A 26480-nucleotide genomic window follows, 5' to 3' on the forward strand; every position below is an offset into this window, starting at 1 on the left:
CATCTGCTCCCTATTCTCTTGTCTGTCTCCCCCCCACCCCCTTATCCTCAACAGGCTCAGAATCTTCCTGGAAGATGTTAGATTGTACTCACCACATGCCTGATATTCTGGAGCAGTGGTTATTAAACTTTTTGGTCTCAGAAATGCATTATACTCAAAAAATATCAAGAACTTGTAAGAGATTTTTATTTGTATGGGTTACATCTATGAATATCTACCATATGAAAAACAAAAACTGAGAAAACTTATTAAAATATGTATTTTATTTTAAATAAGTCCTTGTCATGTTAATATAAATGACATTTTATGAAAATAACCATATTTTCAAGAACCAAAAAAAGTGAGAAGGGCAGCACTGTTTTACATTTTTACAAGTATCTTTCTTGTTTGACTTAACAGAAAGCAGCTGGATTCTCATATCTGCTTTTGAATTCGATCTCTTGCTATATTGCACATCCTGTAATTTCTAGAAAACTCCATCATAGACTCATGAAGTAATGAGAATGAACAAAGGCAGATAACATCTTACGGTTTTCATGAAAATAGTTTTGACCTTGTGGACACCCAGACAGCTGTGTACACTTTGAGAACTGTGCTCAAGGGTAGAGAGAAACCACCAGCTCTCTTGAGCAATAATGGTCCAGGGCCACAAAGAAAATGACAATCTCTCCCTCTCCAAACAAACACTTGTATTTTAGTCACGTTGCAGACAGGCTTTGCTTCTCTCCGGCAAAAACTCTTGGTTGACTCATGTTGCTTCCATTTCCAGAACAGCCTCCTTCCCTGCCCTCATCCCTCCCTGTTGAATAACTGTGCATCTTTAAAATTAAGCTCAGGTTCCTTTTTTATTTATGAAGCTTTCTCCACCACTTCAATTTCTCTGATTGGAATTGACCAGACTTTCTGGACCTCGTGTACTCCTAGCCTGTAGCCCTTTATTTTAGGAAGGCATATTAGCATGAGCCTAGATATAGGAGTTTGTGATTTAACTCCTGACTGCTATTTACTGGTTGCATGACCCTGAACAAGTCTTCAAGGTCTTGCTTCCAAGTGCCTTGGTTCCTCACCTATAAAATAGGTGCTTCATAGAGATTTTGTGAAGATTCAATGAGACAGTTTCTGTAAAGTAGTAAGAACAGTTCCTACCATATGGTAAGAACTCAACAAATGTCATCTATCTCTATTTTTATTGTTGTCATAGTAATTATTTTTTAAAAAGATTTTATTTATTTGAGAGAAAGTGAGAGAGAGAGAGCATGAGTAGAGGAGAGGGGTAAGGGGAGAGGGTGAAGCAGACTCCACGCTGAGCAGGGAGCCTGACCTAGGACTTAATCCTAGGTCTCCAGGATCATGACCTGAGCTGAAAGCAGACAGTTAACCAACTGAGCCACCTAGGCATCCATATTGTCATAATTATTATTACATTTCTGCCTCACTTAAATAAACTCTATTCCCTGGATCTGCCTGTGATGCCTGAAAGAGAACACTCAGTCAGATTTATTTAATAGATTAAAGAATAAATAGATTTTGTAGATCTTGTCTTTTTTAATAGTGTATATTTTGAAATGAGTCAGCATAAAGGAGCACTAAGAATTCTGGACCAAGAGGGCATGGGGCTTACTTAACTCCAGATTACCAGCAAATAGATCTTACACAAGTAATATCAGCATTTTAGAACTTCCATCTACAAAATGAGCAAAGACATTTTTGCTTTTTTGAGAGAATCCAAAAGAAAAAAAAAGTGCACCTGAAAGCAAGCGAAAAAATGCAAAGGGTCAGGCAAATACAGAGTTATGGTTGGTGTTATTTCTAAATAGAGTTACTTGGTATTTGAGTAACATCTGCTTTCTAACAGACATTAATTCTTAATTTTCTTATATGAAACATTTTCCTTTTTAAAAAAATTAGATATTATCAAGGTAGGAATGAACTTACAATTCTTTATTACCAAATGTGGAACATATAACGTGAAAAGCGAAACTAAAAAGGGAATATATTTTATGACTTTAGAAATGATCTCTGTGTTTCATCACTCCAGGTGCCTGTGGTGGCCATATTGGGCTCAGGTGGAGGGTTCCGAGCCATGGTCGGATTCTCAGGTGTGATCAAGGCACTGTATGAAGCGGGAATTTTAGATTGTGCCACCTACATTGCTGGTCTTTCTGGCTCCACATGGTTAGTATACATTTTAAATCTTAGTTATATCATGTGAAATGTTTAGCATTTATCTACCTGAAACCTTAGAAAAGAAAGGATTTAGAAAATTGAAACTTAACTTCAAATTACTGAAATGTCCCAGCTTGATGCAATAATTTGTTTCTTAAAAATGTTTTTTAAGGCAAATTCATACCTAATGATGACTCATAAATTTACTCCCTTTAAGCCTATTTGGAATTTAAAATGTAGTTAAACATAAAATTAAAAAATAGATCAATTGAAATTCTATGTAAATATCACAGAGGTGAAATAACATGCTCCACCCATAATTAATTTAATCTTCTATAATTTGCTGATTTGTAATCTTTCAGCAATTGTGTCTAAGTCTACATGATTCACTAGGTATTCATTTTCTTCTCTAGGGCAAATAGAATGAAATGCAAGATACCTTAGTATATGGGAGAAGAAAAACAACTTTTGAATGTAGAAATGGAATGTTTCACTGATTCGCACCTAATTATGAAAGTAATCCTTTATATGCATTTAAGCTCAGCTAAATTTGGGTAGAGATGTAAAACATCTGTACGTAAAATGTTTGTACACTGTAGATTTGCCTTTTCAGAAACATTTATGAAACATGTTCAAAGAATCTACTATGTACTTTTTGGTTTGCCTAATCCACGGAAGCACATTGAAAATCAAATATTAGTTCTTCCTCCGGTGTCTCAACTATGAGTGTCACCTTATTACAAAATATCTGACTTTGACTTACAAGTCTTTTTAATCATTCAGCCATAGTAAAGTTCATCTATCATAATACTATATTATATATGTCTAACATTTGAAGATTTCTGTACTTTCTTATCCTTTGAGATGGATCTGAGGTTTTTCATTTTTCACCTAAAGGAAATTTGACTCAGAAGCCAAGGGATTTGTCCAAGATCACTAGCAGAACCAACATGTAAAGTCAGGCTTTTGATCCCCTAGTCTAGGATTCTTGGAACTAAACCATAACCTTCTCTTGGACAGCTATATGTTCTTACATAGAGATTCATGTATAAAGAATATATAGTTTCTTAAATATTTGGAATCAGATTCTTTAAATAAGAAACAAAAACTTAGAACGTTGGTTGCCACCTTCTTTGTGTGTACCCTCAAAACGATTTATCCCTTTGGAAAGAAGCATGTAGCCCATCATTGTTCTTCCCCTTGAAGTAAAGAGCAGGCACCTGCCTGTTTAATGAGTAATATGACAGAAAAACTTGGACCCTTAGATTAATTTGCCTCCTCAAGCATTTTGTTATTACTCTCTGAGTGGTTTTCTTTCCCTGAATTCACTATTTGTTAGATTCCTGCGGTCCATCACGGACTAATACATTGCAAGAAGCTTACTTTCTTAAACTTTTCTAATAAAGGCAGCAGGTATGATTTGGGGTGCTGATTTGAGGGTATAAAATGTGTGTTTAGGCTTAATTAGAGCTGCAGTCATTGCTTTGGTTATGGATTTGGGGCAACATCTTCTGTTCTCCTGTCAGGTTCTAAAAACAAGTCCTGCAAAATGTAATTAAGAGAATTTTAAATGTTACAGGCCAATCATTTAAATATCACAGGTGACACACTTATATGTACATAAACTTATGCTCTATCCTTCATTGTCTAATTTCTCCATGATTAGCCTTCTCTTATTCCATTTCCTTCAAGGCCACTCACTCCTAAAATCCTTACAATTGATTTTCACCCAGCAACCACCTAATTTCCAAATATAATGGTGTCTTTTGAAGTTCTTTTCCTCCTTGACTCTCTGGTGGAGTCTGGGAGGATAAGGTTGGGTGTTTCACACAGTAACTGCCCCTCTTTCAAATCTCTCCTCCTCTGCCTTTTGGTTTTTATTTCATCCTCTCTGACTGCTCTGTCCTCCATACTGTCTTTACTATTTTCCATACTGTCTTTACTATTTTCCCTGCTTTACTCCTTTTTTTTTTTTAAGATTTTATTTATTTATTTGAGAGAGAGAATGAGATAGAGCATGAGAGGGGGGAGGGTCAGAGGGAGAAGCAGACTCCCCGCTGAGCAGGGAGCCCGATGCAGGACTCAATCCCAGGACTCCAGGATCATGACCTGAGCTGAAGGCAGTCGCTTAACCAACTGAGCCACCCAGGTGCCCTCCCTGCTTTACTCCTTAATGTGAGCTTTCCTCCAGGACCTCCCTTTTGTTTTGTTATAGCTACACACCGCACCCTTGGCAGTTTCACCAACTTTTACCACTTCAGTTATTACCACCAATAATTTAGTTCATGGAACTCTAGAACATCCCAAAAGTTAATGGACCAAAAAAGGAAAGGCTGGACAATACAAAGTAGCCGTTGGAGAAGAGAATCAAGTAAAAGATGACATAGACGTCAGGGGTGGAGAGTACTTCAAAAAGTAGTGGGTTTTTTAATAGAACGAAACATCTGTGAACAGCTTAGCTTAGAACTGGGTTTGGAAATCTTTAGTGGTTTTAGCAAGAATCACTGAAGTAGATAAAGAGGACTTTTGACCATGAAATTGCAAATAAGAAGTGACTAGAAGATGAAAGGAAGAAAGATAGGTGGGTAAACCTACTAGGAGCTGTTTATTCTTTCAAGAAAGGGAGTATAGGACTCAGGGAAGCGTCTTTGTTTTGTTTTGCTTTCAGAATTTAAGAAACTTGGACATTTGTGTAGAAGTCTGAGGTAAAGGAAACAGTGTGGAAGGATAGATGGAAGATAAAGAAATAGATGGCTCATGGATAGAAAAAGATTCAGACCGAGACAGGACAGAACAAGATAAAAAACACAAGTGAAAGGTGTTCATCAGGGAGAGAAGAGATACTTCCTGAGACAGAAGAAAAGGTGGTCAGGATGATTCATGTTAATTTTCTCTTGAAAACTATAGGTGAGAAGGTAAAGTTCAAAGGAAGGAATTCGGAAAGACTTGGATAAACAAATTACACTCTTGTGTTGTGTAAGTTTTTATATTCTACTGACACATAACCATTACTTGACACAAATGAGGTAATAAGGAAATATTTGGAGAAGCCCTGGACCTCCCAAAAAGTTTTCTGTGATCACAAAAGAGAATTTTATGTAGGACAAAGGCTTCCCTTGTAACTGCTACTACCTTTAGGGTGATTATTTCTGAAATTATTTTTGGTTGATACTTGTTATTCATTGCATGTAAGTATTAGCCAACCAGTCAGCACAACTCTCCTCCCCAGTACAGCTTCATTTGTAGAATCCTGAGGGGTTATGGGCTCTTGACTGCCATGTTTGTATGGCATTACCATCTAAAGTGAAACGAGAGCAGTTCTACATCTGTAACAACGGGGCTCAATTCATTAAACTGACTAAAATGGAATTCAAGAATGAGAATTTTCAGTTCGACAGTCTGAAGAATTCTTGCTGCACTGAAAAATGAAACAATTTTAGGACACATTGCCACATAAGAGGTGATAGACTAAAAGATCAAGATGTAAGTTAGAGAAAATTTGTTGGGGGGGGGGACTGTGCTTGTCATGTTCACTAGTGGGTCTCTCCAACTTATCACATATTTAATGACTAAATGAAGATTTGCATAAGTAACTGCATTTTGAGGGGGAAATGAATCTAGAGATTTCTTTAGAGTTTTAGGCTATTCACTTTACAAATGTCAAGAGTCTTCTCAAGTCATTCCAAATTTTAGTTACTTTTGACACTTGATTTTGACACTTATTTAGGCATAGAAATTCTATATGTTTACCCCTGAGGATGCTGATTTGACAAGTCCTTGGAGGCCTGGCACTGATATTTTAAAACATTGGCTATGTGATTTGGAAGAAGGGATTGTACTGAGAATTCCTTGTGGAATTTTTTTTTTTTTAAGATTTTATTTATTTATTTCAGAGAGTGCACGCATGTGAGTAAGCACATGCATGGGCAAGTGTGGGGGAGGGGAAGGGGAGGTGGAGAGGGACAAATAGACTCTGAGCATGGAGCCCACAAGGGCTCAATCTCACAAACCTGAGATCATGACCCAAGGCGAAATCAAGTGGGGGACAGTTGCTCAACCACCTCAGCCACCCAGGCTCCCCTCCTTATGGACTTTTGACATGATTTAGCTGTTAACATTTCACACTTAGCCTAAAATGCATTCATATGGAGAGAATGATGTGTCCCATCATATAAATATGTTGAAAAATTAGAGGCAGATATTTTCAGATTTATAGAGAAATAAGTTGAGGATCCTTTCATTCATTATGTAACTGTTTATAGAGGCCCTGCTATGTCTAAGACACTTAGTTTTAGAAACTTGGATAGACCCGGTATCTCTCAAACAATCTAAGCTGTATTTTTTATAGATTTTTGGTGATTATACCAGGCTCAAGTTCAGAGTAAATCTTTTTGATTTATCTTTATCACAAGTTTTTGGGAAATGCTACAAATCCAATTTATGTAATAAAGATCTTTTAAGAATTTTTATTTTAAAAAAAATTTTTTTCAGAGCATGTGTTCCATTTTAGGTCTCTCATCAGTCTCCATTTGTTGACTTAAAATTATTCTCAGTTTGTCTCCAAAGAACTCTGAATCCAGTAACAAATTATAATTTAATATAAAGTGGAAGTAGTTTGATCTCTAAGAACTGAAATCTTATTTAAGAGATTAAGAAAAAAACAGTAAAACCTATCAGGGGAGAGGACACACTTTAAAACTCTAGTTCTGGTATTAATTGGAGAACTGTGAACATTTATTTAAATTCATCAGTCCTCTCTTAGAAGAATTGGAAGCTATTGCATCTCTTCAAGGTAACAGCTTATGCACAGTTAACCAGCCCAGGCCTAGAGCATGGCAGGGATCCATTAAAGGTTAGTTTTTTCCTCTCCCTAAAAGAAAGATAAGTCATTATAATAGGCATTTTGATTTGAATGTCAAGGAAACAGGAGATTAAACTATGTGCTATTTTATGTACTCTTTGGTTGGATGACATGGTGGGTATTTATTGCTTTCATTATTTTGTTCTCTCGGTTCAGTAGTTCAAAAAACCATGCTTTCCACATTCCAGGCATTTGCTAGTCACTGAGGCTAGAGAAGATGAATAAGCAAAGTTTTCCCTGGAGGAGGTCATAATTCAGTAAGGGAGACAGATACATAAAGTCATACTTCACATTCAGTATGGAGAGCTGTGATACTAGATAGAGATATTGGTGCACAGAAAGGAGGGTGGTAACTGAATGTTTATTGTCTAAATATCAAACACCAAGGTAGTATCTACTGATTTCCGGTTTCATTAGAAGTGGTCAAATGGCTGGTGGCCAAGAATCTCCACAAGAAGTCATTTACCTTAAAGACTTCTTTCTCTCCAGAATTTCACCATCAGATTTAGATGCACAGAAATTCTGAGACCTACAATTGGCAAGACTTAGGATTCTGCCCAGTTTGCAATGAACAAAACAAATAAACCAAAAAACCCACATTTGTCAGGAAAATAAGGCATTCAGAATAGGTTAGTTAGACGGTGCATTTCCTACCTGTAGATAATCATTATGGAAAGCCAAATTATCAGAATACTTGACTAGTATTACATCCAGACAAGTCAGTTTATTTACATGACTCAAACGTGTTGTGTTCATTGGTCTCTGATAGTGCAATAGGAATTACCCATTCCCAGAGGCTAGAGAGTGCACCACAAATCTAGTAGGGCACCCTCCTCTCTGGATTGAGCATGGGAAATCCACTGTTTCCCCTGAGACCTCTCTTTTACTTTGCTTCCATTGTAGGCCAGCTCCTTTCTGATTGATACATTCTTTCCTTAAATGGATTAATATCTTCACTCAGATAATTAAGTAAACCAACTATTTCTTTTCTTCTCTTTAAATTTTTTATTGTTATGTTAATCACCATACATTACATCATTAGTTTTTGATATAGTGTTCCATGATTCATTGTTTGTGCATAATACCCAGTGCTCCACGCAGAACGTGCCCTCTTTAATACCCATCACCAGGCTAACCCATTCCCCCACCCCCTTCCCCTCTAGAACCCTCAGTTTGTTTTTCAGAGTCCATCATCTCACATGGTTCATCTCCCCCTCCGATTCCCCCCCTTCATTCTTCCCCTCCTGCTATCTTCTTCTTTTTTTTTTCTTAACATATATTGCATTATTTGTTTCAGAGGTACACATCTGTGATTCAACAGTCTTGCACAATTGACAGGGCTCACCATAGCACATACCCTCTCCAGTGTCTATCAACCACCCACCCCGTCCCTCCCACCCCCACCACTCCAGCAACCCTCAGTTTGTTACCTGAGATTAAGAATTCCTCATATCAGTGAGGTCATATGATACATGTCTTTCTCTGATTGACTTATTTCACTCAGCATAACACCCCCCAGTTCCATCCACGTGGCTGCAAATGGCAAGATCTCATTCCTTTTGATGGCTGCATAATATTCCATTGTGTATATATACCACCTCTTCTTTATCGATTCATCTGTCAATGGACATCTTGGCTCTTTCCACAGTTTGGCTATTGTGGACATTGCTGCTATAAACATTGGGGTGCACGTACCCCTTCAGATCCCTACATTTGTATCTTTGGGGTAAATACCCAGTAGTGCAATTGCTGGATCGTATGGTAGCTCTATTTTCAACTGTTTGAGGAACCTCCATACTGTTTTCCAGAGTGGTTGCACCAGCTTGCATTCCCACCAACAGTGTAGGAGGGTTCGCCTTTCTCCACATCCCCGGCAACATCTGTCATTTCCTGACTTGTTAATTTTAGCCATTCTGACTGGTGTGAGGTGGTATCTCATTGAGGTTTTGATTTGGATTTCCCTGATGCTGAGCGACCTTGAGCACTTTCATGTGTCTGTTGGCCATTTGGATGTCTTCTTTGGAAAAATGTCTGTTCATGTCTTCTGCCCATTTCTTGATTGGATTATTTGTTCTTTGGGTGTTGAGTTTGATGAGTTCTTTATAGATTTTGGATACTAGCCCTTTATCTGATATGTCATTTGCAAATATTTTCTCCCATTCTGTCAGTTGTCTTTTGTTTTTGTGGACTGTTTCTTTTGCTGTGCAAAAGCTTTTTATCTTGATGAAATCCCAATAGTTCATTCTTGCCCTTGCTTCCCTTGCCTTTGGCAATGTTTCTAGGAAGAAGTTGCTGCGGCTGAGGTCGAAGAGGTTGCTGCCTGTGTTCTCCTTTAGGATTTTGATGGACTCCTGTCTCACGTTTAGGTCTTTCAACCATTTGGAGTCTATTTTTGTGTGTGGTGTAAGGAAATGGTCCAGTTTCATTCTTCTGCATGTGGCTGTCCAATTTTCCCAACACCATTTGTTGAAGAGACTGTCTTTTTGCCATTGGACATTCTTTCCTGCTTTGTCAAAGATGAGTTGACCATAGAGTTGAGGGTCCATTTCTGGGCTCTCTATTCTGTTCCATTGATCTATGTGTCTGTTTTTGTGCCACTACCACACTGTCTTGATGATGACAGCTTCGTAATAGAGCTGGAAGTCCGGAATTCTGATGCCGCCAGCTGTGCTTTTCTTTTTCAACATTCCTCTGGCTATTCGGGGTCTTTTCTGGTTCCATACAAATTTTAGGATTATTTGTTCCATTTCTTTGAAAACAGTGGATGGTATTTTGATGGGGATTGCATTGAATGTGTAGATTGCTCTAGGTAGCATTGACATCTTCACAATGTTTGTTCTTCCAATCCATGAGCATGCAACGTTTTTCCATTTCTTTGTGTCTTCCTCAATTTCTTTCATGAGTATTTTATAGTTTTCTGAGTGCAGATCCTTTGCCTCTTTGGTTAGATTTATTCCTAGGTATCTTACGGTTTTGGGTGCAATTGTAAATGGGATCGACTCCTTAATTTCTCTCTCTTCTGTCTTATTGTTGGTGTATAGGAATGCCACTGATTTCTGTGCATTGATTTTATATCCGGCCACTTGACTGAATTCCTGTATGAGTTCTAGCAGTTTTGGGGTGGAGTCTTTTGGATTTTCCACATACAGTATCATATCATCTGCAAAGAGTGAGAGTTTGACTTCCTCCTTGCTGATTTGGATGCCTTTGATTTCTTTTTGTTGTCTGATTGCTGTGGCTAGGACTTCTAATGCTATGTTGAATAGCTGTGGTGATAGTGGACATCCCTGCCGCGTTCCTGACCTTAGGGGGAAAGCTCTCAGTTTTTCCCCATTGAGAATGAAATTCGCTGTGGGTTTTTCATAGATGGCTTTTATGATATTGAGGTATGTACCCTCTATCCCTATACTCTGAAGAGTTTTGATCAAGAAAGGATGCTGTGCTTTGTCAAATGCTTTCTCTGCATCTATTGAGAGGATCATATGATTCTTGTTCTTTCTTTTGTTAATATATTGTATCACGTTGATTGATTTGTGGATGTTGAACCAACCTTGGAGCCAGGGATAAATCCCACTTGGTCATGGTGAATAATCCTTTTAATGTGCTGTTGGATCCTATTGGCTAGTGTTTTGGTGAGAATTTTTACATCCATGTTCATCAAGGATATTGGTTTGTAATTCTCCTTTTTGATGGGGTCTTTGTCTGGTTTGGGGATCAAGGTAATGGTGGCCTCATAAAACGAGTTTGGAAGGTTTCCTTCCATTTCTATTTTTTGGAACAGTTTCAGGAGAATAGGTATTAATTCTTCTTTAAATGTTTGGTAGAATTCCCCTGGGAAGCCATCTGACCCTGGGCTTTGGTTTGTTCGGAGATTTTTAATGACTGCTTCAATTTCCTTAGTGATTATAGGTCTGTTCAGGTTTTCTATTTCTTCCTGGTTCAATTTTGGTAGTTGATACATCTCTGGAATGCATCTATTTCTTCCAGGTTATCTAATTTGCTGGCATAGAGTTGCTCACAATATGTTCTTAGAATTGTTTGTATTTCTTTGGTGTTGGTTGTGATCTCTCCTCTTTCATTCATGATTTTGTTGATTTGGGTTATTTCTCTTTTCTTTTTGATAAGTCTGGCCAGGGATTTATCAATCTTAATTCTTTCAAAGAACCAGCTTCTAGTTTCGTTGATCTGTTCTACTGTTCTTTTGGTTTCTAGTTCATTGATTTCTGCTCTGATCTTTATTTCTCTTCTCCTGCTGGGTTTAGGCTTTATTTGCTGTTTTTTCTGTAGCTCCTTTAGGTGTAGGGTTAGATTGTGTTTTTGAGACCTTTCTTGTTTCTTGAGAAAGGCTTGTTATTGCTGTATACTTTCCTCTCAGGACTGCCTTTGCTGCATCCCAAAGATTTTGAACAGTTGTGTTTTCATTTTCATTGGTTTCCACGAATTTTTTAAATTCTTCTTTAATTTCCTGGTTGACCCATTCATTCTTTAATAGCATGGTCTTTAGCCTCCATGTATTTGAGTTCTTTCTGACTTTCCTCTTGTGATTGAGTTCTAGTTTCAAAGCACTGTGGTCTGAAAATATGCAGGGGATAATCCCAATCTTTTGGTACCGGTTGAGACCTGATTTGTGACCTAGGATGTGATCTCTTCTGGAGAATGTTCTAGGGGCACTAGAGAAGAATGTGTATTCCGTTCCTTTGGGATGGACTGTTCTGAATATGTCTGTGAACTCCATTTGGTCCAGTGTGTCATTTGAAGTCTTTATTTCCTTGTTGATCTTTTGCTTAGATGATCTATTTCAATGAGGGGGGTGTTAAAGTCCCCCACTATTATTGTATTGTTGTCAATGTGTTTCTTCGCTTTTGTTTTTAATTGCCTTATATAATTGGCTGCTCCCATGTTAGGGGCATAGATATTTACAACTGTTAGATCTTGTTGTTGGATAGACCCTTTAAGTAGGATCTAGTGTCCTTCCTCATCTCTTATTACAGTCTTTGGTTTAAAATCTAGTTTGTCTGATATAAGGGTTGCCACCCCAGCTTTCTTTTGGTGTCCATTAGAATGGTAATGGTTTTCCACCCCCTCACTTTCAATGTGCGGGTGTCTTTGGGTCTAAAATGAGTCTCTTGCAGAGAGCATATTGATAGGTCTTGTTTTTTAATCCAATCTGATAGCCTGTGTCTTTTGATTGGGGCATTTAGCCCATTTGCATTAGGGTAACTATTGAAAGATATGAATTTAGTGCCATTGTATTGCCTGTAAAGTGACTGTTACTGTATATTGTCTGTATTCCTTTCTGGTCTATGCTGCTTTTAGGTTCTCTCTTTGCTTAGAGGACCCCTTTCAATATTTCTTGGAGGGCTGGTTTCGTGTTTGCAAATTCCTTTAGTTTTTGTTTGTCCTGGAAGCTTTTTATCTCTCCTTCAATTTTCAATGACAGCCTAGCTGGATATAGTATTTTTGGCTACATATTTTTCTCATTTAGTGCTCTGAAGATACCATGCCAGTCCTTTCTGGCCTGCCAGGTCTCTGTGGATAGGTCTGTTGCCAATCTAATGTTTTCTACCATTATAGGTTACATATCTCTTCTCCCGAGCTGCTTTCAGGATTTTCTCTTTGTCTCTGAGACTCGTAAGTTTTACTATTAGATGTCAGGGTGTTGACCTATTTTTATTGATTTTGAGAGGGTTTCTCTGTGCCTCCTGGAATATGATGCCTGTTTCCTTCCCCACATTAGGGAAGTTCTCTTTTATAATTTGCTCCAATATACCTTCTGCCCCCCTCTCTCTCTTTCTTCTTCTTCCGGGATCCCAATTATTCTAATGTTGTTTCGTCTTAACGTATCGCTTATCTCTCGAATTCTGCCCTCATGATCCAGTAGTTGTTTATCTCTCTTTTTCTCAGCTTCTTTGTTTTCCATCATTTGGTCTTCTGTATCGCTGATTCTCTCTTCTGCCTCATTTATCCTAGCAGTTAGTGCCCCCATTTTTAATTGCACCTCATTAATAGTCTTTTTGATTTCGACTTGGTTAGATTTTAGTTCTTTTATTTCTGCAGAAAGGGTTTCTCTAATAACTTCCATGCTTTTTTCAAGCCCAGCTGGTATCTTTAAAGTCATGATTCTGAACTCTAGGTCCGACATCGCACTAATGTCCGTATTGAGTAGGTCCCTGGCAGATAGTACTACCTCTTGTTCTTTTTGTTGAGGTGATTTTTTTCATCTTGTCATTTTGTCCAGAGGAGAATAGATGAATGAGAGAACAAAAGGCTAACAGGTTAACGACGTCCCCAGCAAATATACTCTAAATAAATGAGAAAAGACCTGAAACCAGGGGAAAAGAAAGGGAGAGAAAGAAAAAAGAGAGAAAAAAAGATAAAAACAGAACAAAACAACAAAAAACAGAATATGATAAAATATGATTAGGCTAGTGCATAGATCCATGCCACACAGTAGATTTTGGGTGCATTTTAGTCTGTTAGAAGAAAGTGCCTCCTAAAATTTTAAAGAAAGAAACACTTATATATGTGCAAAATAAGGGTTGATACAATGAAGGGATGGAATATGACTGTAAAGATGAAAAGTATAAAAAATTTAAAAAGGAATTGATAAGATGTTTGAAAAAAGAAAGAAGAGGATTAAAAAAAAGGAAAGAAAGAAAAAAAAGGGGGGGGAGAGAATGTGATCAGGCAGGAGACTAGAACAAAGCCATACACTAGAGATTTAGGGTATATTTTGATATGTTAGAAGAAACTGTATCTCAAAATTTTAAAGAGAATAACATATATATATATATGCCAAAAATAAGGGTAACTACCAATAAGGGATAGAATATGACTCTAAAAATGAAAAATAAAAATGTTTTTTTTTAAAAAGGGATTGATAAGATCTTGGTTGAAAAAGGGAAAAAGAAAAATTCAAAAAAAAAAACAGTTAAAAAAATTAACTTTGAAAGACTAATGAATCATGGTAAAAAAGTCATGAATTCTATGTGCGGTATTCCCCTAGCACTGGAGTTCTGCCGTTCTCATTGATCGGTAAACTTGGTCTTGGCTGGCTGTTCCTGCTGATCTTCTGGGGGAGGGGCCTGTTGCCGTGGTTCCCAAATGTCTTTGCTGGAGGCGGAATTTCCCCGCCCTTGCAGGTCCAGGCTAAGCAATCTGCTCCGGTTTGCTCTTGGGAGCTTTTTTTCCTTGCTAGCTTTCTGTACGGCATTGGAGGACGAGAGTGAAAATGGCGGCCTCCCAATCTCTGCCCCGGAGGAGCTGAGAACTCGGGCCCCCGCTCCTCAGTGCGCCCCCAGAGAAAAGCAGTCAGTCACTCCCGTCTCCCCGGTCTCCGGCCGCACTCTGTGCTCACCCAGCCTGTGACCGAGCGTTTCTATCTCTGGCACCCGACCCCGTGTGGAGTCTCCAAACCCAGCAGATCCCTGCGGTGCGCTCCCGCGCCGCTCCTCCCGGGGGAGGAAGGGGAGTCTCCCCGGATCTGCCGCTTGTTGGGTCCCTGCTGGAGGAGCAGTGGCCCGACTGGGCCGCGGATCACTTTATGGCAACCCTGAGCTGAGAGCCCGCGCCACGGCTCCGTCTCTGCAGCCGGCTTCCCTGCTCCGATACCTGGGAGCTCTGCCGCACTCAGGCACCCCCGGTCTTTCTGTGACCCCGAGGGTCCTGAGACCACACTGTCCCACGAGGGTTCCACCCCCCGCTTAGCCACTGGAGTGACGTCCCTCAGCGGAGCCGACTTCTAAAAGTTCCGATATTGTGCTCCGCGGCTCTGTTACTTGCCAGAAGCAGCCGACGGAGGCTCCCTACCCCACCATCTATCTTCCTGAATATCGCCTCGGATTCACTTCTTCGCACATCCTACCTTCCAGAAAGTGGTCGCTTTTCTGTTCAGAGAGTTGTTGCTATTCTTTTCTTCAATCTCCTGTTGAGTTCGTAGGTGTTCAGAATGGTTTGATCCCTATCCAGCTGAATTACTGAGACCAGATGAAATCCAGGTCGCCTACTCCTCCGCCATCTTGCTCCGCCCCCTAAACCAACTATTTCTAACATTCTTTATTTTTTTTAATTTTTTTATGACAAAAAGTACCTGCCTTCTTTGGAGACTACCATGTAATGCCCTTTCTCTTCACTAATTATCTTTTGTTTTCTTTATAGGTACATGTCAACCCTATATTCTCACCCTGATTTTCCAGAGAAAGGGCCAGAGGAGATTAATGAGGAGCTAATGAAAAATGTTAGCCACAACCCCCTTTTACTTCTCACACCACAGAAAGTTAAAAGATATGTCGAGTCTCTATGGAAGAAGAAAAGCTCTGGACAACCTGTCACCTTTACCGATATCTTTGGGATGTTAATAGGAGAAACACTAATTCACAATGTAAGCTATGACTCAACCTACAGCCCTTTTAATACAAGTAGACCTTGTATATCATAATGTTTTAATAAAACAAAATGATACATTTTGTAAAAGTCACTTGACTCAGCTGATCCTATCAACAATGTTTACTGAGCACATACTCCCTGCCAGACATAACACTACATTTCCAGCTAGTGCTTGCTCATTCTGTGTAACAGTTTTGATGTATAGCAAAGTACTTTGTATTCTTTTTGTCTGGAAAAATACACATTTTAAACCTTAACCCTCCACCCTCCACCCCAATGGCTGTCTTTTTAAATCAGGAGATGAATACAAGTAATATTTTAATGGCAGAGGAAAAGTGGAGGTTGCCTAAAAGAGAGTCAGAAAAGGGAGTCACATGGAAAAAGCCCGTTTGACACGTGAATACAGTGTGACTTCTCATTGGAAGATAAAGCAGGGGAGATAGAGTCTGTGCCAGGATTTCCGGGGTCCAAATTCTTTCTTCATAGTTTCATAGCTGCCAAGTTGTTTTTCAGCTCAAATGTAGATGTAGGCTTTAAGGTTGTGGTTGTTTTTAGAATGAAGATAATTATCTCCCTAGAGCTTACTCTTTTTGTTTATTGGGACTCAGGGATTTCTAGAAAAAGTAAGACTTATTTTTATCATAAACATTTTAAATGTCTTGATAGGAAGTCCTATTTTAAATAGCTTTCTATCTGTGTTTGTTTCTATATTTAAAACCATGTCTTTATTTCTTTTGTGGACAGAGAATGAACACTACCTTGAGTAGTTTGAAGGAAAAAGTCAATTCTGGTCAATGCCCTTTACCTCTCTTCACCTGTCTACATGTCAAACCTGATGTTTCAGAGCTAATGTTTGCAGGTATGTAATTTCCTCTTTCAAAACATTTCCTCAAACCCTTGAACTGTGGTTTGTCATGATTTTCATTAGCAGAAGATCATAAGCAATTTTAGTTGTCTGTTTCCATATATTTTCTGTAGCATGAACACATTCAAAGATACAAGAAAATATTAAGCTACATGATTTTCTGGTTGTGGAGAATATTCCATGAAGTTAATTACTAATATATCTTCATTTAAATTAGTGATATAGGAAATATAAAAAAGTCATGACTATAATCTCCTCAATTTTAGTTACTCATTTCTCAAGGGCTTTTAACAAAATAGTGTGCCTAATGTTTCCAGGCAATGCATATTCTTTTGCTTACTGCTTATATTTTCATTAAATTGGATAACATATGTTTATCATTCAAAGCACTGTTGTAATTTTTATAGTACAGTACTTAAAAAGTACTAGTCTGTACTTGTGGCATCTGGTGAACAAAATGCCTCATTTTGTTAAATCTCAAATGTAAATATTTGTTTCTTCTTTAGCTTTGCTTCTCATTGGGTGCTCTCAGAGCATGTGATCTCATGCTTCTGGGGGCCTTTGGCAGTCCTAATCTGCAGGGTGGAAACATTTCTCCCTATAGCTGGTAGGGCTCATTGTAATTTTAGGAAAAGGACCTTAGGGAAATCAGCCACACCATGAGCTTGAAAAAATAAATCACTGTGAATGGCATGTAATTAGCAGATTTATATCCAGAATCCTTTTGCAATTTTACAAGGACTCACTTTTTTCAACTGACCACTCTCAGGCAAGAAGAATTTTGAATTATTTGTAAAAAGCAGTGCACCTGGAATTCGTCCATTCAGATGTTTACCAGTTAGATTGGCTAAAATGTTCATCATGCTTATGGTTCAGAAATCACTTATCATATTTATTATTTTATTGAACTTTTGCTACAACTCAGGAAGTGAGGTATTTTTATCTCTGTTTCATAGAAGAAAAAAAAACAAAACCTCAGAAAGATTAAATGATTTGCACATTTCCACACAGAAAGTAAGTAGCAGAGCTGAGATTTATTCTCAAAAATCCTTTGTTTTATAAAAATATTGGCTTCTCTGGTTACTGACTGTGTAGAATGTAGTAAGCCAGGTGCTAAGCATGAACTCCCCTCCCCACCACAGTATATTGCCCCCATTCTATCAGGCCTTATAATCTGGGAAATTTACAATAATTATCAAAGAAGTTAAGGCACAAGAGAGAAGTTACTATGCATTGTTTCTTGACCAAGTTACATGACATCTTTTAGTCTGCTTCTACATCTGTTAAATAAGGATAAGCCTATCATACGTTTCTCTAAAAAATTAATATAAAGTATGCAAAGTACATAAAACAGTGGCACGCCCAACTTAAGTTTAAGTAAATCTTAAAAATATAGTGCTCTATGAAAGCTGTATGAGAAATCAAAGGTCTGGATCTTAACTATAAATCGGTTTTATATATGAAAGGCAAATTTAATTATTGAAAGGGGGTAAAGCATACATTAGGAGTCTGGGGTAACCATGGCATGCCCAGCAGTAATAAGGAGCAAGATCTTGATTGTAATGAAGTTCATAAAGAGAACTGAAGTTTATTCGTATAAGAAAAGTAAGTGCCATGATGAAAGCGGTTTTGTTTTGTTTTTGCATTCCTATACCTATTGTTTTGTGAGGTCTTGGAATGTTTGCAAATAGGTTGATAAATCCTACTAGTATGCTGCTCAAGTCTGTGCATAGCCAAATTAGCCATTTTACCCCAAAAGCACTATGATATAGTCAAACAAGCACTAGACTAATTTGGAAGCCTTGTCTTAATTCTAGGCTGAAATACCTTAGGTGGGTCATTTATCTCTCTGATTCTTATTTTCCTCGTTATTAAAAAAAAGGATATTAATAAACATCAGGTTTATCTTACAGAGCTATTAAGACAATCACACGAGGTAGGCAAAAGATGGAACATCATAAAGAGACATAAAATATAGTGTCATTACTATTGTTATGATTGTTATGACATTTTCATAGTCACCTTTTTTTATTCTGAACTTTGAGGTAGTAGCCACTCTCAGTGGAAAATCTGACCACAATCATTAAAGAACAAGTGAATGCTTTGGATTCATCTAGAGTGGGAAAGGCTGTTTTATGTACCTTTTGACCTTGATGTGTCTGATTTGGACCATCTGCCTGACTGCAATATTGTTACTGAGATGAGAGATACACCATTAACCTTCATTGTTAAGCTTTTACAATAAGGAGGTTCAAAGCTATTTCTTCCAACAGAGTTGGACAAAGCCATCAAGCATTAGTTATGTGGATCTTGTACCCAGATAAGAGATTCAAAGGTGTTATGTTATGAAGCTTCAAGTAGCTTGGGTTGTGGGGCGGGAGGAGAAGAGAGATGTCTGTATTACTTTAAAGTTTGCTTAGATTAAAAATGGATATTCAGGTGGAAAAAAGTTGAAATATTATCTGAATAATATTTTTAAAAGTCAAAGAACTAAATTATCTTAGCTTACAGAAGTTTTTATCAACTTTATTTCCACAATATCAGAGAATGTTTTTCTTCCCTTTAGAATAATTTTAAACATTTTCCTCATTTGAAGATTTTAAACAAATAAACACTAGTTGTTTAAACTGTTAAGTATTTTGACTCCTTCACTACACTACAGTGCTTTCATTTTTACATTTCCATTGGTAATAAATTGCATTTATTGAGCACAACTTACGAACTCAACATCGTGTTAAATTCTTTGACAGATACATAAGAGTAAAGATGTAATATTATTCCTCAGGGAAGTTACAATCACATTAACAAGACGAAAATAAAACATGGAAAATGAATGAGCTGTACACATAGAATCTTATGATCTCTTAAAGTGTGTAGAACTGACCTAAGAGTAAGATACCATAGAGCTTTAGTGCAATCATAAGAAAAACTTCATGTGGGTGATGGAACTCAGTTTTCAGTTGAACATGGAAAGGTCTATCAAGGGAGGTGAATGGTCCTCTTTGTGTGAAATAGCATGAGAAAATGCTCAGAAGGGGAGCCAAAAGTAGGTCTTGGAGAGCAGTAAAAAGAAACTAGCCTTAGTATGAGTCGGTGAAGGTAGGTGTTACATTTGGGAAAACTATTAGTGCCAAGTTATAGAAAGATTTGAATTCCAGACAGAAATCTTTTTATTCAATGATGATGATAATGGGAAATTGGGGGAAGGGCGATAAAATTGTTTAAATAGTGTTTCTGGGGGAAAAAAAGTATTTTGGTGATTCATATGGGTAGATTAGCAAGGAAAGAAATGGGAAGCAGCGCTATCACTGTGCATTTGTAATAAAGGCCTGGAACAAGGGAGATCCTGATAGGAAGAGATGAAGATGGATGTGAAAAGCCCAAAGGTAATCAGTGAGAGGTGGTAATAAATGAGTTTGATTGTGAGTGAGTAAAAGTTTCAGTTTAAAAAACTTCCTTTTTGGGACTATAATAGCGTGGTTTATGGAAACAGTTAAGCTAGCCTGGGAGGAAGGATGAGTTCTTTTCCAGGTAAGCATAGTGCTATGTGATGACAGCATGTCTAAGTATAAATGTGCAACAGGAAGTTGGAAACAAGTAGATGGAGGTACAAGAGAGAGGTTCAAGTTTGAAATGTGCGAGTCAACAGCAAAAAGAGTAATAGTCACATACTATAGTGAGTCCTTCAGTAAGGACTAGAGAGCAAGCTTACCTTCAGAATGTCTGTAATAACTGTGTGCGCACACCACAGCATTAATAAAGAAGTCATACTCGAGAAATTATTGTGTTTCAGTACCCAAGATAAGGAGATGAAATTCAGAGATGGGAAATTACTTGTAGTAATACAGAATTTTCCTAGCAACCTCTGATTCATTGCTAGTCATGTCTGACTTAACTCCATGTAAATCAGTATAAAGCACACCACTTTCTGATGAAAGGTATATGTGCCACTTGGCTTTGATTTAAAATGAATTATAATGTGTTCTCATCCCAACTGTGATTTCATAACTTCCTTGACAAAAGTAGAATGTAATGATCTGCGACAGAGTAAACAATAAATATACGTCCACAATCCCTCTTCTAAAACTTTGGGGATGTTTTGGAATTCAGAATATTTTAGATTTTAAAGTTAAAAAAACATACTTACATTGTATATTACATAATACCGCCCTGAGATCTCATAGTCAAATAGAGTGATTTCTCTAATAGGATATGTCAATATTCATATTTAGTGAGATAGATAAAAAAATCAGCCTCACATCATTTCAAGACTTTTTTTCTCTGCTGAATGAATTCAGGCCAGATTTTACCACCAAATGAATAGCAGAAAAATTTGTGGATTTTTGAGTTACCTGGATTTTGAATTGTTTGGATAGGCATGTAATGATTTCAGAAGGGGCGGGATAAAGGAGAGCAGAGGGTTTCGGGTTAGGCAAGGGTGGATGGTTGTGGGACTTTACAGAGGGTGGCCAACGAAATTGGACCTTGAACTAAAGGTTAAGAAGGAGCAAGCCTTGTAATTGCATAAGGTAATAGCAAGCATAAAGGTACTGAGGTGTTATCGAGCTTTCTCTTTGAGGAACATTAGGAAGATTTGTGTGGCTGAAGTGGAAAGAGCAAGACCAACATAATGGGAGATTGGTTAGGACATGAGGTCAGGGAGCACCAGCAAGACCATCATGAAGCCTTGTTGACCACATTTTTGTGTTCAGTGTAATGGGAAGCCATTGGAAAGCTTTCAGCTGGCATTAGTGTGCTGTGATTTCTATTTTTAAAAATTCATTCTTGCTACAAGTATCAAAAAGATAGCAGGGGAATAGAGAAGAGATGTTTTAGAAGACTATTGTGGAGATCCAGGGAAGAGAGTATGGCAGCTTGTACCGGTAGGGTACAAATGGATGGTGGTCCATGGTGGACAAATGGATAAGCAGCCTGTTTGTAACCATATCTGGTAAGAGAGCCTATGGAACTTGAGTTTTTTTATATAAGATATAAAGGGAAAAGAACTGTCAAGGGTAAAATATGAATAGTGGCATGAATATCTGAAAAGTAGTACCATTTACCAGGAAGGGGAGGACTGAGAGTAGCAAGTGAGGGAAGTAGAAATTAGAAACCAGAAATTCTTTTTGGATGCATAATTAGACACAGTGATAGCCATGGATATACATGAAATCTAATAGTGGCTACCATTTATAGAGTGATTAAAATGTGCTATGCCCTATTCTAAGTTCTTTACATTTCTTTTTTTTTTTTTTAAGATTTTATTTATTTATTTGACAGAGACACAGCGAGAGAGGGAACACAAGCAGGGGGAGTGGGAGAGAGAGAAACAGGCTTCCCAAGGAGCAGGGAGCCCGATGTGGGGCTCCATCCCAGGACCTGGGATCATGACCTGAGCCGAAGGCAGATGCTCAACAACTGAGCCACCCAGGCGCCCCAGTTCTTTACATTTCTATACCCATTAGATTTTCACAACAATTTTACAATCTCCTTATTTTATTCACATTCTGTAGATTAGGGAACTAAAACACAAAGAACACAAGTAATCTACCAAAGCTTGTATAGTTGGTAAGCAGCAAAATGGATATGAACCCCGGGCTCTGGCTCCATAGTCTCTGCTCCTAGAAAGTATGCTTTTTTGACCCTAGTACCATGTGTTTAAGACACTCAGCATAAAAACTTTGTATTATAATCTTGAGTCAGAGGAATAATTAATAAGCAAAATTAAAGAAAAATGAAGGAAAGGCAAATGTTAGAAAATACCTTCTTCCAGTTCATAGTCTGCTTGCATTATCAGAGTTTAATTTCTTCTATCTCCTTCGTAGATTTTACATCTGAGTTAGCAGTTTTCTGTTTTCCATTCTTTAGAATTAAGATGGACTTCATAAAAGATGTCTGAGCTTTTAAATGCGAAAGATAATTCAGTTTGTACAAATTAGAGGGATCCTTTTGTGTTTTCATCTCAGTAAGCTCTTTTTACCCACCTTCTATATGGTGCTATATACATAATAGGTATTTGGTTAATTTTTAAAAATATTTTAAATAAATGAAAATAAGACATTGTTGGAGTGATCTTCAACTGTGCACATTTCTGTACTGTTTTCCTATTAATAGATTACACTCTTTTTAAATGCTTTCAGATTGGGTTGAATTTAGCCCATATGAGATCGGCATGGCTAAATATGGTACTTTTATGGCTCCTGACTTATTTGGAAGCAAATTTTTTATGGGAACAGTTGTGAAGAAATATGAAGAAAATCCCTTGCATTTCTTAATGGGTAAGTGATGAATATCTACCATTTGTTTGCTTGACTTTTAAATCTTGGTGCATTCTAAATTATTCTCCATTTTTGCTTTATTTTAGGTGTCTGGGGCAGTGCCTTTTCTATACTGTTCAACAGAGTCTTGGGAGTTTCTGGCTCACAAAATAAAGGTTCCACAATGGAGGAAGAATTAGGTATTGTTAAACCATGTTTCTGTTGATCATATTGTGCTAAATTGATAAATTTTAACATGCATATATAGAAAATTAAATCACCATTAAGACTGTAATTGTTCTAAAGTTACCAATAACTTGATTAAACCAACTTAAGTATTTCCTAAGAATCATCTGTATATTACTTAAGTATTAGTCTGACACTGAGGTTTTGAAATTCGTAAGAACTATTGATTCCTAAGAATAATTTTTAACTGGAGCATCATCATTCCTCTTTGTCATCATATATCTAAACATACTACTTGTCTTAGAGAATCTTTCTTTTATCAAATATCAAATATTCCTTTTATCAAATCGCTTTTAAAAGATTAGATTCATCAGCAGTTGAACACAGTATGATACCTAAATTCATGCTTGCCAGCTCACTTACCTCTTAAATACTAACTCACTAGAATTCTGTTAGTTTCATATAGCTGAGTCATACCAAAAAGGAGGAAAAAATATTTCAAATTGCATCTAGTAAGTTAACACTAATGATTTTCTTTAAATCTAACTCATTGGCCCATAATAAATTACAAAATAATATTTACGAAACTTGAAAAAGTAGACAGACTCAACTGAGGACCAGTGATTTTCATTCGTTATAAAATTAATGACAGGAACATCGGTTTTCATTGACGAGGAAATTTGACTCAAAGCAAACAAAATGAAACATCCATTCAGTGTCTCCCAGATGCCTTTCCAGCTGTTTCCTTATGCCTATTTTGACTGGCTGTGGGGAAGGAGCCGTGAATGCTAAATCTGAATTATGGGGCCAGCCCAGCAGGAGCTGGGAGGAGGGTCCTGTAGATTACCAGCACACTAACTACCTACTACCTCTTCTCTGTCTGACTTTTTCAACAGTCAATTCATTTCAAGAATACTTGCGTGTAAAAAACTTAATGTAGGATTTTTTTTTTTTTTTTGACAAGCTGCCCTTAGTTTTTCCAGGCAGTGACAGTTGATTTAATTAAGCTTTATATGCAAAAAAAAGAACACAATTGGAACATTAATTAATGCACTACAAATTGGCTTCTAAGTAGTGTTATCATCCCTCCTGCAAAATTGATTTTAGCTGTTTGATATTGATATTAAGTGCACAGCAATTTTCCACAGTCCTTAATATTTTCTTTAGTAGTATCATTTGTATTTTGGGGTAGTTCTTCATACGTAATGGAGAAGTGATTTTATGATCGCACTGGCACCAACAATTTTAAAATGAAAACAGTAAAGAAAGTGCTTTGTGCTTGAACTTGCTCCTGTCCTCTGAGCAGCACTCAGTTAACAAGAGGCCAAGGTAGGTGGAACTTCTGAGCCTGCTCCAGCCTTAACTACAGAGCCCCATTCTCTCAAGAGTAACTGGGAGGCCAGGTGTCTATTGCTGAAATGCTCTGACTTGACTTTTTTTAATGAACATTATACCCCACATGGATAAATAGCCTGTTCGTATCTCTAATTTTATGGAAATAACTCTTCTCAAAATTTTGTGAAGATTTCAGAAGAAAAGAGAAAAAGAACAGATGGAGCACATGTTATGAGGCTTGCTTCTCTGTGCTCCTTCTCTGTTGAATAACCTAGATAAACCTAGGGCTTGTTATTTTTTCCTCCTATGGCAGGAAGAGAATGGGACTGAAATAACAGATCTGGGTGAGACAATGGCTGAAGGCCAAGGAAAAGGAGAGTGTTTATATTAAATGGTCTTCAGAATATTCTTTGTTGTAAGATGTTTCCTTTGGAGCCAGTGGTTTGGCAGCCTATTTACTTGTCCTGTGTGTCAGACTGAGGGGGAATATTGTGTACTCGAGATCCACTTGCCAGCAGGATGCGTGTTACCTCAGATTAGGTAAGGGTTTCCAGAAATGAGACCAGAGAGGTGACTGAGGGGAATCCGAAGACACCTTGTAACTCTTTCATCCACGAGTTGACTGAAGTCTACCTCTTAAAGGGGTGCTCAGAGGTGGTTTCTGTGTTTGCTTCCTCCCCTCTAAAGAAAGACATTGTGGTAAATTGGACCATAACCTGATAACTCTAAATGAAACTCTTTACAGTCTCAAGGAATTTTGAATGTGAGCAATCTGTGCTTTTGGACAGTTGGAGCTATATGTTCTACTATAGTGATGGAAAATAGATACATTCAAATATTTAGCTTTTCATCTCTTGAAAATACCTTTACAAAAAAGATGATATTTTAGTGAATCTTTTTTTGTGTGTGAACCATTTTCTTAAATGAGAGTATCAAATAAGACAAAAAAAAAGAAAAAAAATGCTTACAGGAAGAAAATTTAGTTCTGCTAAAATACATATATGACTAGAGACACACCTAATGTATAGGACACCTAGAGCGGATCATTTCTTAATACCACCCCTCTACTATACAACAAAACTACTTTCTGTAATAGTCATGAAATGAAATAAATAATATTAGCCCATGAACATTATCTTCTATTGAATTTCATATGCGTAATCATGCCAGTAAAATTAAATAAAATCTAAAAATTAAAGTCAGCTTACTATCTCAAGCATTTAAAACCCTTCCATTATATACCCTCAATCATTCATGTATATGACATTTATGTAGGTATAGTAAACGTAGGCAGAGTAACATGGGGAAACTAAATGTTATACATAGATTTCTCCAAGTTTAAAGCCCCCAAATGATTCTATCACTGAAAATTATAAATTTAGATTCATATTTTTTAAAATAAAATAATTCTACTGACTGAGAGAAGAAAAAAGTCACTATACAGACAGTGGTTTCATGTAAGTGTCCAAAGAAAGTTTGATTTTTCTACAAATGCTGACTATAAGAATGGTCTGTGTACTCCATAGTTTAGTTAATTTTTAGTTGGAAAAAAAAAAGCTAGTTATTATGTGGATTTTACTCCTGTCTTTGTTTTAAGTGTTAAGGATTTATGGTTTCTGTTTTAGTTTTTATAACTGCCCTCTTAATGTTCTGAGGAAGCACAAATTCTTCACACCAAAAGGCACATTTCAACAAACAATTTTCAGTATTATTGAAAATCAAAAGATACCTTATATTAGTAGCTTTTATTCATTTTGAAGGAATTGTTCTGTGGTCCCCCTGAGGATTTTGGTTTTACCCTGCATTTACCCTCATAAACACCACTTAACATACTTAATTGAAGAAAAATATACCTTTTTAGTATAACAAGGAGCTTCCTATAACCACGTTCTTCTTTCTGTCAGGATTAAGACAAACAAACATTCTTTCCTTTTTTAAATCATGAATGAGTAGCTTTAAACTAATTTTTCCTGTTCTAGGAAATTTTGTTGTCCAATGAGAAATTTGAAAATACTAGTAAAAATAATAAATTTAAGTACTAAATTGATCTAAATTTACACTAGTAAACTTGGTAGATCTCACTTGGTGGTTTTCCTGAGATTACTTCCTTACAGTAAATTTAATTGTGAGTCTTGACACCTGAGATCCTTCAGCTGTTGGTTTTTTCCCCTGCAGAGAATATTACAGCAGAGCATATTGTGAGTAATGACAGTTCGGATAGTGATGATGAATCACAAGAACCCAAAGGTAAGAGAATCTTCTCTGGCAGAAGTCCATTAGGAAAGGAACTACATGATGTGTCTGATTCTCTCAAGATGCTAATGGTAGTTTCTGCTTAAGTCACTGAGTGATAGAGAATTGTCGCTTTTGGTTCACAGAGAGAGTGGATGCTGTGTGTATAATAAAATATGCCAACATAAATATC

At 37.3% G+C, this 26480-nt stretch overlaps 1 protein-coding gene across 4 annotated transcripts in view; it reads left to right on the plus strand.

Moving 5' to 3' along the window:
* The window catches only part of PLA2G4A (phospholipase A2 group IVA), a 169771-nt gene that overhangs the window by 99875 nt on the left and 43416 nt on the right, over positions 1 to 26480 (plus strand). For all 4 annotated transcript variants that reach the window (XM_027613899.2, XM_027613902.2, XM_027613901.2 and 1 more), the window contains 6 exons: positions 2039 to 2175; positions 15185 to 15407; positions 16157 to 16271; positions 22418 to 22555; positions 22642 to 22734; positions 26231 to 26302. In XM_027613899.2, coding sequence (XP_027469700.1) covers positions 2039 to 2175; positions 15185 to 15407; positions 16157 to 16271; positions 22418 to 22555; positions 22642 to 22734; positions 26231 to 26302 — 778 coding nt within the window. The remainder of the gene's footprint in view (positions 1 to 2038; positions 2176 to 15184; positions 15408 to 16156; positions 16272 to 22417; positions 22556 to 22641; positions 22735 to 26230; positions 26303 to 26480) is intronic.

This window comes from Zalophus californianus, chromosome 10 (genome assembly GCF_009762305.2).
Source record: "Zalophus californianus isolate mZalCal1 chromosome 10, mZalCal1.pri.v2, whole genome shotgun sequence".
Taxonomy (NCBI): Eukaryota; Metazoa; Chordata; class Mammalia; order Carnivora; family Otariidae; genus Zalophus; species Zalophus californianus.